Raw genomic sequence first — 14,180 nt, forward strand, 5'->3', positions numbered from 1 at the left:
CAGCGACGGAATCCGGCAACCAAACTAGTCGTATTCCGGCCATCCAGCTAGAAAGGCCGGATTCCGTCGCCGGCTGACTGGATCTGGCCAGAATATCTAGGCCAGCCGGACGAATCTGACCAGAAAATCTTGGCCAGAACGGTCGGATCCCTGCCGACTGGCCGGGATCTGGCCAGAACGGCCGGATTCCGACCGAATTCTAGCAGTTCCGGCAGGATTTCGGCCAGTAGGCTGGAGTCTAGCGGTTCTGTGCTGGATTGCTGTAGTTTTGGTCGGAATCCGGCCAACCCAGATTCCGACGAAACTATTCGGATTCCGGCCTTTATCTCGGATTCTGGTTATAGTAGCCGGAATCTGGTAAAATTGGCCGAAATCCTATTGGTCAGCGACAGAATCTTGTCACTGGTGATTTTTATATTATTTTACATTAATATTTATATGTTTTGAATAAAAATTGATTTTTATAGGTTAATATGATTGAATAAAAATATTAAAAAAAAATATTTGTGATTTTCTGTACACGCCAAACACCGAAAAATGCTTTTAGAGAAAAATATTTTTCAGAAAAATGACTTTCCTGAAATCATTTTACGACGAAAATCATTTTACATCGAAACAAACGGAGAATAAATATTTGTTTAACCATCTTTCGTGTTAACCCAATTCTAACCGGTTGCTAAGAAAAAAAAATATATATATAAAAAAAAAAAAAAAAAAAAAAAAAGGAAAAGTATATATAACCCCCTCAAACTACCACTCAATTGTCAATGTACCCCATAAACTACCAATTGTGTTAATGTTCCTCTCTAAACTACCAAAAAATGTCAATATCCCCCCTAAGACCAACAAAAAGACAAAAATGACCCTAATTTTTTTTGAATAAGACAAAAATGTCCTCATAAATTCAAAAAATTAAAATTAAAACTAAAAAACTTACAAAAAATAAAAAAATAAAAAACTAAAAAAAATTAAAAAAAAAAAAGAACAAATTTTTTATTCTTTTAAAAAAAGCAAACAAAAAATAACAGAAATTTATTTTTTATTTTTTAAAAAATAAAACAAATGAAAAAAAATAAAAACCAGTTTTTATTAAATTAAAAAACAAAAAAGAACATTTTTTTTTAAAGAAAAAAAAACGAAAAAACAAAAAATAACTGATTTTTTTAAAAAAAAAAATTAAAAAAAATGAAAAAAAAACCAGTTTTTATTAAATTAAAAAAACGAAAAAGAACAATTTTTTTTAAAAGAAAAAAATGAAAAAAAAAACTGAAAATTATTATTATTTTTAAATAAATAAATAAATAAATAACAGTTTTAATTTTTTATTATTTTTTTGGAATACAATTTTGTTATTTTCTATTTTTTTAATAATTTTTTTTAGTTTTTATTTTATTTTAATAATTTTATGAAGGACATTTTTGTCATTAAGGTGACATTGACATTGACATTTTTTGGTAGTTTAAGGGGGAACATTAACACAATTGGTAGTTTGGGGGGTACATTGACAATGATGTGGTAGTTTGAGGTGGTTATGTGTACTTTTTCCAAAAAAAAAAAAGGAAAAAGTAAAAAAAAGCTTGCCCCTTGACCCTATTATAACAAAACAAGGCTCGGCGTTTTGCTCTATTATAACACAAATCATTTTATACCAAATCTTAAACAACCCAAATTTATCAGGAGCAAAAATTCAAATATGTTATTAGAAAAATTAGACACGAGCAATAGCATCAGAAACAACGTAAAAAGGTTTTTAACATAGCAAGAGTAGCAATGAAGAAGCTGAAGTGGCTCGATTATGGCAAAACGTCGGGGTTTCATTTTGATTGCTTTTTGAGTTGAAAAATGAAATATATTAAAAAACAATTATTTTGTTTCTTTTGTTTTTGTTTTGTTTTGTTTTTTTTTTTTTTTTGAAACAAACAGAGAAGTTCATTTTTTAATATAAGCCCAAGAGAGAATTATACTTGACCAAAAGGCCAATACAAGACAAGAGAAGTTCATACATGCCCGAAGGCAAACACCACTGCCCGAAGGCCATTTGTGACCGGAGATAAAGAAACTCCACCCACTAAGTCAGGAAAAACCCGACTTAAAGCAGCTACCAAAGGTAGACTGTGAAAAGATCCAGAATATACAAAAACAACATCTACCCAAATAATAAATAAACATTACAAAGATCATACTTGAAGTCCCTCTGAACAATAAAGCACAACTTAGCACATAAAAGAGAGACAGATCTAGCAAAAAGCTATCAAGCAATCCCAAAAAGTCCAAAAATTACAAAGGTAGACTAAAACAAAAGACACAAAACAGAGACTACAACCCAGAGCCGGCAGAAAGACAGGCGGATTTCGCCAATACCGGAGGCGCGTGGCAAACACGCGCCGACCCCAGTACCACCTAGCCAAAGAAACACCGCCGAAAGCCCCCTCCCCACTGTGCAAGACCAGAAAATGGTGAAACGTGACCGTCACGCGCGCGAAAGAGCAAAAACCCCTCTGGCGCGTGCAGGCCACGATCCGAACTCCGGCGACCGGCATGACCTGTGCGATCGGCAGCAGGAGCGGACGGTGACAGAGATTCCGGCCAAAGGGCGCGTGTCTAGCAGAAATTAACGAACAAGCGTAGATCTGGCTTCAAACATCTGAAAAAACAATAAAAACCGGCCAAAAAACAACACTCCTCTGACGACACAAATCCAGCCACTCCTCCAACCAGACTAGACGAGCGTAGAACCATCTGCCTGAGCCAAAGAAAAAGTCACCATAGCCCAAAAGCTAGATGAAACATCAACCTACAAAACTAGGTGAAACATCAACCCCCACCGAAACAAAAAACCGAGGGGAACAAAAACGCTCCAAAGCCCTAAGCTAGGAGCCACCACCACCTGGAGAGGGAGAAGCCTCCCTCTCCCAGCAAGAAACAACCGCAAAAGCCCCTCTCTAAACTGGAAAAAAAAAAATCGGGAGCTTATTTCTTTTCTTTTGTTAATACTCAACGCATACTAATTTTATTTTTTATATATTAATTTAATCTTCGATCTTAATATATTTTTATTCATATTTTTTTTTTGACTATTCAATCTAAATATATACTTCTGATTCATACAATCGCCCTTTTCCTTGTCTCCCCTTTCCTCCCTCTGACGCCACATCTTCTGCGGTTTTTGCTTACTCCCGTCGTGTCCTCTGTATTGTTTGGCTTGGTTCTTGGATCAGAATTTCGGTTCTAGATCTACGATTTTCCGCCTTCTTTCACAGGACACGCGCCTCTCCATCAGCGTCGCCGGTGTTTTCCACCTCCACGAACTCCAGAATCCGCTCATCTGGCAGTTCATGCCGGCGAGTTCGGCCCCGCCTCTGTTGTTTGGTGGTTCGTTTTTGCTGTTTGGTGGTTCCCGGTTCTGCTGCTTTTGTTGGTTTGTTTTTGATTTTCGTTTTCTCTCTTAGGACGAAGTCGTTACCCTAAGAGGAGAAGTTGTTTTTGTCTCGTCTCTTTTTGGGATTGAGATGTGGATTTCGGTCTCTGTGGTGATTCTCTCCTTGGGAGAGTTGGGTTCGATTTCAGTTCGTTGATGTGTTTTACTTGGAAGTCCCTCTGTGCGTAAATTTGGTTGTGCCGGCGCGCGATTGCTAGAATCCATGGGATGTGATCTTGTTTAGAACTATTTTCACCCGAGTTGTGGGCTGTACCGTATGTGAATGATTGTAAACCTCCAACTGTTTTTGAAGGAAATTTCGGTGTATGGCTAGCTTGTAATCTCAGGGTCTTGGACTCTGTTTTCTGTAGAGCTTTGTGCTCTCTTGGTTTTCATAAGGAGGGAGGAGAAGAAAGAAAGTCCTTCTCTCATGGACCACGACCACCGCCTCCGACTCTACAATACCCACGTAAAACTCATGGCCTTCGACCTTCTCTCTCTCACCCAAACCCCTTCTCATTCTTCCTCGGAACCCATCTCCTTTTCTCGCAAAGGCACCCTTTTTTCCCGCGCAGAAACCGTCGGCACCGTCACCTCCCGCGAGCTCAAACCCGGAAAGTTCCTCAAATTCTCCGTCGACGATGGCACCGGATGCGTCAGCTGCGTCCTCTGGCTCAACCACTTCTCCTCCCCCTACTTCGCTCGTCGCAGCCCGCCAGATGTTCGACTCATTGCCGAAGCGGCGAATCGCTTCGCAGTGGAGATTAGGATCGGGGTTGTGGCCAGAGTGCGCGGGAGGATCACCGGCTACAGGGGCGCGGTGCAGATCACGGTGTCGGATGTGGTGGTCGAGAGGGACCCAAATGCGGAGACCTTACATTGGCTGCAATGTATTAGTTTGGCTCGCAAGTGTTACGATGTTGGGACTCCAAACAAGTAGTAGTAGACTTTGTGTTGGTTGAACGAGTTCAATCAATGTGTCCTTGAATTTTTGGTTAAATGGGTTTTGTTTTGAATTCGATTCCTGCGAGTGTCCGAATGATTCTTAATTTATTTTTGAATTGGGTTCGATTTTGAGCTTTGAATGCGAGTATAATTGAGCCAATTCATGATTCTAAGCACAAAAAGACTTGAATAGAAGGAAATCGTAATAAAAGGATAAGTTAGGGCTCCGTTTGTGACAGTATTTTCTGGAAAATATTTTTTGTATTTTTTTATTTTTGACACGATTGAAAATAATAGTCAGACCCAAAATATTTTTGGTTTGACAAAAAAAAAAAAAAAACTTTTTTAGTTTCAAATAATTTCCATTTTTAAATTTCATAAATCATTTTTCAAGTTTTAGTTTTTTCTTCTCAAATCGCCGGACCATCATTTGACTACCGTTGGATCACCACCAAGCCATTTCCAACCACCCCCAACCCACTGTCGGACCACCACTAAGCCGCCCTCAAACCACTTTCGAACTACCACTGGGCCACCATTAGCTATCAATGGGCCTCCGCTAGACCACCACCGGCATTTCATGATGGAAACCCACCCACTTGGTTAAGGGACTTGTTTGGTAACATCACAAAATTCTATTCAGAGCGGAAGAATTTTATAGATTTACAAGTATTTTATCTGATTTTATTTATTTATTTATTTATAAAGAGAACATCTTTAAATAGACCATAATTGGATAACACCTAAAATAATAACATTTTCAAATAAACTCTAATCTTAAAAGCTTCATTCTAATTTAAAATAATCTAATCCTCTAATCCTAATGAGTTGGAAATAAGTTGGAATTCTATTCCAATTCAATCTCTCTCACCATTATCTTATCCCATTCATTTCATTTGTTAAATTCTCTGCACTCTTATTGCACATTATGTATGTTGATGTATGAGACCAACATGTGACCCCTCACCTGCCAACCCGATTTGAGATCTCAAAGAGGAAAGGTTAGACAGCTCACCGGCACTAGCCAGTGACGCCCTTCGACGATCAAATTAGTAGGAAAGCAGGTATTTTGAGAGTGGAGAGTTGACAAAATAAACACTACCTTTACAAAATGATACTTGACCCCTTTTATAGGCGTCTTTTGGATTTGATTCTTTCTAGAAGACGAGTGACATGGTGTTGGAGAGGGACTTTCTCTATCCAAGCTGTTTAGGGCAAGCGAGTAACACGTGTTTGTCGCGAAGTATCTTCGTTGACATCCGTTTTAGGGCTTGATCTCCTATGTGAGAGACATGATTTCCATGGTTGTATTTGGGTCTGAAATGTCGTCGGCCCAATGGGATGTATTGGGCCACAGGTTTATTAGGTTTGTGAATAGGTTGTGTTTTGTCCTTAGGCTTCAAAGGAGGTGTGGGCTAGGCTTGCCTGGATGCTTATGGGCTCTGGGTATTTGGCCTTGGCACTTCACTAGCAGCCCCCATTTTTCTTCTTCTAACAGTGGCAGTACCATCGGCATTGGACTTCACATCATCCATTTTTTTTCTCACACCCTTACGTTTTGCCTTTTTTTTTTTTTTTTTTTTTTGGTGCAGTTGCATTCTTTTGGGCACCATTTGCTGCAGCAGCCTCATCCCCTTCAATATTCTCAGCAATAGGTATTTCATCCCCATGTCCAACATTACCCTCAGCATTTTTAGTGTCATTCCCATGGCCATTATTTTCATCATCATCATTTGGCTCATCAGGATGTGGGCCAGGGGATGACAATAAGGTTACTTCCCAAACCACTTCTGGTTCATCAATCCTATGCTCGACATAGAGGTGAACACTGCTACATTGGTAAACTTCTATGATGTTCAAAACATCCACTACCTGTACATCATTTGTTAATGGCTTCTCTAGTTCCTTCATATCATTGTCATCCAACTTATAACAGTATCTTAAATCATTCACATACCCAAGATCCCTAACAAGGTCCTCAACTTCTCACACCGACAAGAAATCAATATTATATGATCGAACTTCATCCCCATACCCCCCAACATCCACAAAAGGATTGTGTTGCACTATTCCACCATAGTGAATAGTTACATCGACCAACATATCTATAAGGGATTTATTTATCTTTTTAGTAAAATAATATTATGTTGTTGGAATTCTAATAGAAGACAACATATTCACGTGACAAATAACTAAGGTTTGCATGAAAGGTTTAACATATGTTGCATTTGTCCAAAATTTTGTTAAAGGTTTACTAACATGCAGCAACATGCAGTGATAAAATGCACACAAATACACAAAACTAAAGGATCACAAACTCATTGGTATGTCCAAAAGTTGAAAACAATAGGACCTAACCCACATGTTTACTGCTTACTTTATTCTCATAAAGTTCACTCAACTACCCCTAAAGACAAACACATAATCATAATTTGTTGTTCCCACCATCCGTTTCCAAGCCATTTCAACATTCACATCTGGCCCACATGTCCTCAACTTTGCTATCAGATAGAATAGGTGACCGATATCCACAGATACACACATTCACATTGTAATGGCATGCTACTAGACAACCCACAATAACAAATTTCAAACTCAAAATTAGATAAAATTTTGGACATCAGTGATAACAATATCATTTCATAATTTTGGAAAAAAAAAAAAAAAACTCAGAACCCTAAATTGGGAAAACAACAACAGAGAAATTGTGAATGAATAAGATATTACCTTCAAAACAACGGTAATATTCGCAACAGGGACGGTGACGATGAGATTTTGGGTGTATGATGAGAATTTTCCATAGCAATGACAGGGACGACAATGACGATGGTGAGATAAGGTATCAGATTTCTTGGGTGAATGGATAGGATGGGTCCTTACTTTTTCTAGATTGTTCTGCATTTCCTTCTCAATTTTGAGATAAAATTTCAAAGTGCCGCCCAATTGAAATCTCGAATGATTCGGGCTGATGTGTAAAGACAAAAGCTTGGAAAAAAATTTGTATCCTAAATTGTCGTTATTTTACCAGATGTGTCAATGCCTATGTGGATAAACTATGACTCACTCTAACGGGCGTTGGGAAAACTGGCCGAAAAAAACACAGAAAGAATCTTTTCAAACCTGCGAAAAACTTAAGCAGCAAAATTTCATTTTTAAATAGTGAGGGATTGATTTCAATCACACATTGACTCAGCGATTTATGAGATATTTACCATTTTTTTACACTACTATGTTTTGCCTTATGTTTTTAATAAATTTTCTCTCTCTAATTATTATTATTATTATTATCACCTTTTATTTTTAATTTCCTATTTTCCTTGGGCAGGGTGTTCCAATGGCAGACCCACAGCCAGGTTGTGCATCTGCCGCTAGAGAAGGTTATTTTTTTTTTAAAAAAAAATTATTATTATTATTAAGGTTAAGTGTAAGTGTAAGGTTATTTTTGTATTTTTATAGGGGTATAATAGTTTATATATTAATATTAGGAAATCTGATTACAGGGGCATGCTCTAGAGTACCTTTGCAACCCACTTTGTGCGTTCCCCTTGCAAAGATATGGTACTTATCTTCACCTGTCATAAAAATCAGAATAATATTTTTTGTTTGGATGTAAAATGTTGTTTGACAAAAAATGTTTTTTTTAATGAGAATATAATTTTGTTGAAAATATTTTAACATTTAACTCGTACGAAAAAACAGTAGGCGACCTTTGGGTGCAGGAGTTGTTCGGTGAAGATGGTTTCTGAACACAATGTGTTGACTAATAATAGGAGTTGAATGACCATGGCGATGATGCCATTAATCAAGAAACACTTGTTCACCTACACAGGCAGCACGAGAAGCAGATGAGGAGGATGAAGAGAGCCAATGATAAAAATAGCATAATGAATAATGCTGAGGAATGAAATTGGCCGGAAAATAGATCGGAGAAGCAAAAATAACATTTCTCATATATAATCGGTAGTTTTATCTTTCCCTTTTTCCTACCAAATTGTTTTCAATATAAAAACTAAAAAGTAGGCAATCAAATATAGGGGTCTTTCTTAGTGCACGTGAACCAACCTCTCGTTTTTTTAAAGCACTATGTTTGAATAAGAGATGGAACACTCTAAATAAAGACAACTTTTATCATCAATTAGAGAAAAAAAAACTTTTATTGAATCATTTGTTGAAAATAAATTTGGATGGTTTACAAAATCACAAAATAGTTATATTTTGGGATTTTATGACTAGCGGTCAAAAAATCAAATGCCATAAAATACCATAAAGCTTAATAATGTCCGACGGTCAAAACCGTTAAACTAGTTAAAGCTGATTTCTTTCCTCCTCTTTCTTTTTTTTTTTTCTTTTTAAAAGAATAAAAAAATAAAAATAAAGCCAATGACCATTTCCATTTGTTAAAGAAATTAAAAACCGTATGAGAAACAAAATTTCATAAAAAATTCTTTGATCGTAAAAATATTAATGATCAAACGGTTGTAACGTCAAAAGCGTTTGTTTTTGATCAAATGCCATAAAATTTTTGTTAAAACCCCACGGTAAAACCATAAAAAACTGATTTAAAGTTGATTTATTTTTTCTTCTTCTTTTTCTCGTAAAAACTCATTAATGTCTTATTGTCAAACATCAAAGCTTAATGCTCAAAATACCAATACAGTACCCCCACGCACCTAGAAAGCTCTCACAAAAGCTTGGCTGTTGGTGTTCATTTTTGCGTGTCTCATTTGATTCGTGTCTAAGTTATAATTATAATATTATATAAGTCAATTTTAATTCGACTAATTTTATTAAACGGGTAAAAGCTCTTAATCCTAATCATTTAATTTTGTATTAAATTTGTATCGGATCGATTCTATGGTCATGTTAAAAGTTGTCTGCTATTATGTTGCGTGTCAGGTTTGGGTCATGTCAAAGTATAGGTATATATAAGATTATGTAGGTCAACTCTAACCCGATTCATTTAATTAAACGGGTCAGACTCTTCAACGTACCTCACCCTTTAATTTAGTGTTGAGCTCGTTTTGAGTTTGCGAATTATGTAAAAATTAACAGTCCTACTCTCTTCGTGCAACATTCTCCCTAAAAGTGTGACACACACAAATAGTACTAATCTTCCTTTGTGACATATGAATATGACGAAAAAACCTGGTTTATTGCGGTAGAAGGTAGTGGTAGATCGAAGGTTATCCAGCTCGCAGGTTAAGGGTCTTCAGCCCTCTCTCGCCTCTACTTGGTAATTATGCCGTTGTTAATATTTTCTTTGCACGTACTTACATTCATCAATTATGACTCTTTGCAAGTAATTTTTTCTAAATTAGTATTCTGTTTCTAGTAGCACTTTCAATCAGATTTGACCCTTCTTCTTCTTCTTCTTTATTTCTTTTTATTTTTATTTTTTATTTTTTATTAAAAAGAAATTCTCATATATTGCTCAAAGAAAAAGGCCACATTCGGCAGTTACAATATTGTGAATATGAGAGGGAGTCTCTTTTATCCAAACATAGTTAATATTGAACTTAACAAAAGACTTAACAAGCATTTGAGCAGCTTGGTTTGCATTTCTTCCCGTGTACCGCACCTCAGCAAAGGAGAAAGTCCGCAATTGTTCCCGAGTAGATTCAACTATGTGACTCAAGTTGCTCAAGCACTAGGAAGATCCATTAATCTCTGAGACCACAATCTTAGAGTTACCTTCCAACACAATATTAGAGAGCCCCAAATCCCAGCACAACAAGACTGTTATAGTTATTCATTAAAAAAAAAAAACTGTCATAGATATGTTCTTTAATTATTTTTGTACATGAGTAAGCAGAAAATGAAAGTTACAGATAGCACTTTATTGTAAGAATTTCGTTTGTATCTACGACTTTGTAACCCATAACATGTGGCTATGATTTTGCAGAGCTTTATGCTTTGTGATGTAAGAACTTTATACTCATGATCTTTAATCAATAAAATACTCAGATCTTTCGTTAAAAAAAAAAAAAAACTGTTATAAATTATAATTTTAAGAGTATAAATGTAAAGGAGATGTTAGTTTGGAAGCAAAATGCATGTAACAAACAGAATAACCAAAGAAAAAAAAAACAAAGAAAGAAAGAAAGAAAGAAGATAGATAGCAGAGCAGTTTTTAACATTTATAAATGTAAAATAATAATAATTATAATTAAAAAAAAAAAAGAAAAAAGAAAATAAAAGGAGGGATTGTTTCCACCTTTTTTTCGTGAATAATGTTATACATACTCTCACTCTTTCGTACCTATTACTCTATATATTTACGTGACTTTTAAAATTACCATTGTTTTGATATGGATTTTAATCCAATATTACCTAAGAGTGTAAAAAAATAAATGCAAAAAAATGAGAATGTAGAATTACTTTATTTATTTATTTATTTTTTAAGCATCTTATTGCCTCTTCTTTTGTTTCTCACGAAAAAAAAAAAAGAAAGAAAGAAGAAGAAGAAGAGAGAACCAAAAAGACATCTTGATGGAAAGATGTCATAGGGGACCTGTTGCCAGAAATTAAATCATAGCTGGAGTTTTGCCAGAAATAATAGAGGAGTCTTGTTGGACATTAGTCATATGGACCTGTTGTTAGAAATCATAGCTTGGAGTTTTGCCAGAAATAATAGAGGAGTCTTGTTGGACAATAGTCATATGGACCTGTTGTTAGAAATCATAGCTTGGAGTTTTGCCAGAAATAATAGAGGAGTCTTGTTGGACAATAGTCATATGGACCTGTTGTTAGAAATCATAGCTGGAGTTTTGCCAGAAATAATAGAGGAGTCTTGTCAGAAATTAATAAATCATAGCATGCTACGAAGGTTTAGACCAAAAACGTGTGATGGCATGTTTAAAACCTTAAAAAAAATTCTAAATTAAAAATTTAAAACATGCATGTGCCGATTTTTTTAATTATTTTTTCTCATATTTTCTTTCATCCTCTTAATCTTTTGCTTCTTAGTACAACAATTTTCTTTCTTTTTTTTTTTTTTTTTTTTTTTTTTTTTTTTTTTTAATATTTTATACTTGTTATCAAACACCTTCGATCATGTCCAGATCATGTCCAGCTCTATTGTTCTAAACTTTCTCCATTGTATTTTTTAAACCCGTGCACCCTTATATCAAATCACGCCAATTAACCCCACTTTAAGTTCATTATTGCGTCTCCCAAGTCCCACTTCACATTGGATTTGCTGAAAGGAGGAAAATAAATAATTGAGAAAACTTTGGAATGTAGTGCCCTAGAACGTATTGGGTATTGAAACTAGAAAAGCAATTTTAGTCACCTTTGTTCTAAACACTTGAGAAAGGAAATGGCTCTACCAGGTCCATGTCTGCAACAATCATGGCAAGAGCTACACAAAATAGCATTCAATCAAGTACTCCTCTCACTTATTTTCCTCATCTCTTTACTATATGTTTTCAAGCGACTGAGAAGTGGCAAACTCAATTTACCTCCATCCCCACCAAAACTACCAATCATTGGCAACCTACATCAGCTTGGCACACTCCCGCACCGTTCTCTTCAAGCCCTTTCTAACAAGTATGGCCCTCTAATGTTCTTATACTTGGGCAATGTTCCAACCCTTGTAGTGTCATCCCCAGATATGGCTAGAGAAATGATGAAAACACATGATATCATTTTCTCGAACCGACCCCAAACCATAGCTGGCAATATTTTACTTTATGGATGCAAAGACATAGGGTTCTCACCATACGGTGAGTATTGGAGGCAAGCTAAGAAAATCTGTGTCCTCGAACTTTTGAGCCTCAAAAGTGTACAATCCTTCCAGTATGTAAGGGAAGAAGAAGTTGAAGCATTGATTAACAACATACGCGAATCGTGTCTCAAAGGGGCTTCTGTTAATCTAAGTGAGATGTTGATTGCAACCTCGAACAACATAATCTCTAGATGTACACTTGGACAAACGTTTGAAGGAGAAAACGGTAAGAGCAGGTTTGGACAACTGACAAGAAGAGTAATGGAGCTATTTTCAGCATTTTGTATTGGAGATTTTTTTCCTTCTTTGGGATGGATTGATGTTCTTACGGGATTAATTCCAAGTCTGAAAGCTACTATTAGAGAATTAGATGTTTTTTTTGATCAAGTGATTGAAGAACACAAGACAGAGAAAAGTGATGATAGCCAACCTAATAAGCTTGATTTATTGCATATTCTCCTCCGACTTCAAAAGAATGGCATGCTCGACATTGAGCTCACGAAAGACAACTTCAAAGCAATTCTAATGGTTCCTCTCTCTTTCTCTCTCTCTCACACACGCAAAAGCACATACACACACACTTCTAAAGTTTTCTTTTTTCCACATTTTCAGGACATGTTTGTGGCAGGAACTGATACCACTGCAACAGTTTTGGAATGGTTAATGGCAGAGCTGATAAAAAATTCAAGTATCATGAAGAGAGCACAAGAAGAGGTGAGAAGAGTGGTGAGTAAGAAGTTAAAGATAGACGAGAATGACATCAATAAAATGGATTATTTGAAATGTATCCTTAAAGAAACTCTAAGACTGCATCCACCAGTTCCTCTCTTGCTACCTCGGGAAACATTAACAAGTGTGAAAATTGGAGGTTATGATATTCCACCAAAAACAAGAGTATATACTAATACATGGGCAATGCAAAGGGACCCTAAAGTATGGGAGAGGCCAGAAGAATTCCTCCCGGAGAGATTCGAAGACAACCCGGTTGATTTCAGAGGCCAAGACTTTGAATTCATCCCATTTGGAGGTGGGAGAAGGGGATGTCCGGGGTTGACATTCGGCGTTGCTTCAATTGAATATGTTGTTGCAAACATCTTATGTTGGTTTGACTGGAAGTTGCCTAGTGCTAGTGTAGAGGGGGAGGACTTAGACATGAGTGAATCTAACGGCCTTACTGTGACGAAGAAAATTCCTCTTCATCTTGTACCAATACTGCACTCTCCATCTATGTATGCATCAAGTGCCTTGTAACTTTTCTTCCTTTACTTGATCTGTTTTAACGTTTGCTGTCTGTTTGAATTAATGTAAGGGAAAGTGACTTCAACCTTAAGAATAATAATAATAATTAGTGAAGCTTGAGTGTTCCACTTCCATGGAAACTTTCACGCTCTATACCGTCAAACAGATTGTACACAATAATATGTAAAACGTTACCCGCTAACCAGTCAAGAAAATTTCATGGGACGTACGACGCTTGATATACTCATCCAAAGAAAAAATAAAAAATACAGATTGAAGTTGCTTTAGGTATATCAGATATGTTTTTGAGGCTTCTATCCAAAACAAAAAAAAAGGAAAGAGGAAAATAAAAATAAAAAGATGAAAGAAAAAGAGAAAACTTCATATCTTAGTACACCGTGGATCTACCATTATATTATGATCGTCCTTTTTGCTATGCCAAATCGATCCCATTGGGTGCGTAATTTGATTAAATAAGGATAGAATTTAATATGATCCACTACTTACAAATAAATAAATAAAAAAGTTCATTAGAGTTGTTTTCTTCAATTAGCGTCTTTTTTAGAAAATGATGCTAGCATTTTCATTTGGCATTCACTACAAAAAAAATCTGTTTATTATCGGCGACAAAAACTCGCCTATAATAGTGTTAGTTTTTTATATTGGCTGCATTCATTTGATAAAAGGTCATTGATTTGATGAAGAAATCGGCATTCAGAATCAAGTTATTTCTTCAGTGTTCGAACGACCAAAAACAGTATCTGGATACAATCCACAGAGAGCATTTGTTTTTCAAGATGTCCGGACAGCCAGCGGACGTAACTTTCAGAGAGTCTCCTGTTGTGCATAGTG

The 14,180-nt window shown here is 36.1% G+C and overlaps 2 protein-coding genes across 2 annotated transcripts; both read left to right on the forward strand.

The window, feature by feature from the left end:
* Positions 1–3,099: 3,099 nt before the first annotated feature.
* Positions 3,100–4,590, forward strand: LOC133875450 (CST complex subunit STN1). The gene has a single exon (XM_062313594.1). It carries the CDS (start codon positions 3,849–3,851, stop codon positions 4,356–4,358), a length of 510 nt encoding a protein of 169 aa, XP_062169578.1. The 5' UTR covers positions 3,100–3,848; the 3' UTR covers positions 4,359–4,590.
* Positions 4,591–11,581: 6,991 nt separating this feature from the next.
* On the forward strand, positions 11,582–13,438 carry LOC133875699 (cytochrome P450 71A1-like). Its single transcript, XM_062313904.1, has 2 exons — positions 11,582–12,617; positions 12,702–13,438. The coding sequence occupies exons 1-2, from the start codon at positions 11,682–11,684 to the stop codon at positions 13,338–13,340; spliced, it is 1,575 nt and encodes a 524-aa protein (XP_062169888.1). The 5' UTR covers positions 11,582–11,681; the 3' UTR covers positions 13,341–13,438.
* The last annotated feature ends 742 nt before the right edge of the window (positions 13,439–14,180 follow it).

This window comes from Alnus glutinosa, chromosome 8 (assembly GCF_958979055.1).
Source record: "Alnus glutinosa chromosome 8, dhAlnGlut1.1, whole genome shotgun sequence".
NCBI classification, from domain to species: domain Eukaryota; kingdom Viridiplantae; phylum Streptophyta; class Magnoliopsida; order Fagales; family Betulaceae; genus Alnus; species Alnus glutinosa.

Coding starts and splice junctions, on each gene's coding strand:
- LOC133875450 (XM_062313594.1), top strand. CDS start 3,849: ATGGACCACGACCACCGCCTCCGACTCTACAATACCCACGTAAAACTC.
- LOC133875699 (XM_062313904.1), top strand. CDS start 11,682: ATGGCTCTACCAGGTCCATGTCTGCAACAATCATGGCAAGAGCTACAC. Junction 12,618..12,701: donor ACTTCAAAGCAATTCTAATG/GTTCCTCTCTCT, acceptor CCACATTTTCAG/GACATGTTTGTGGCAGGAAC.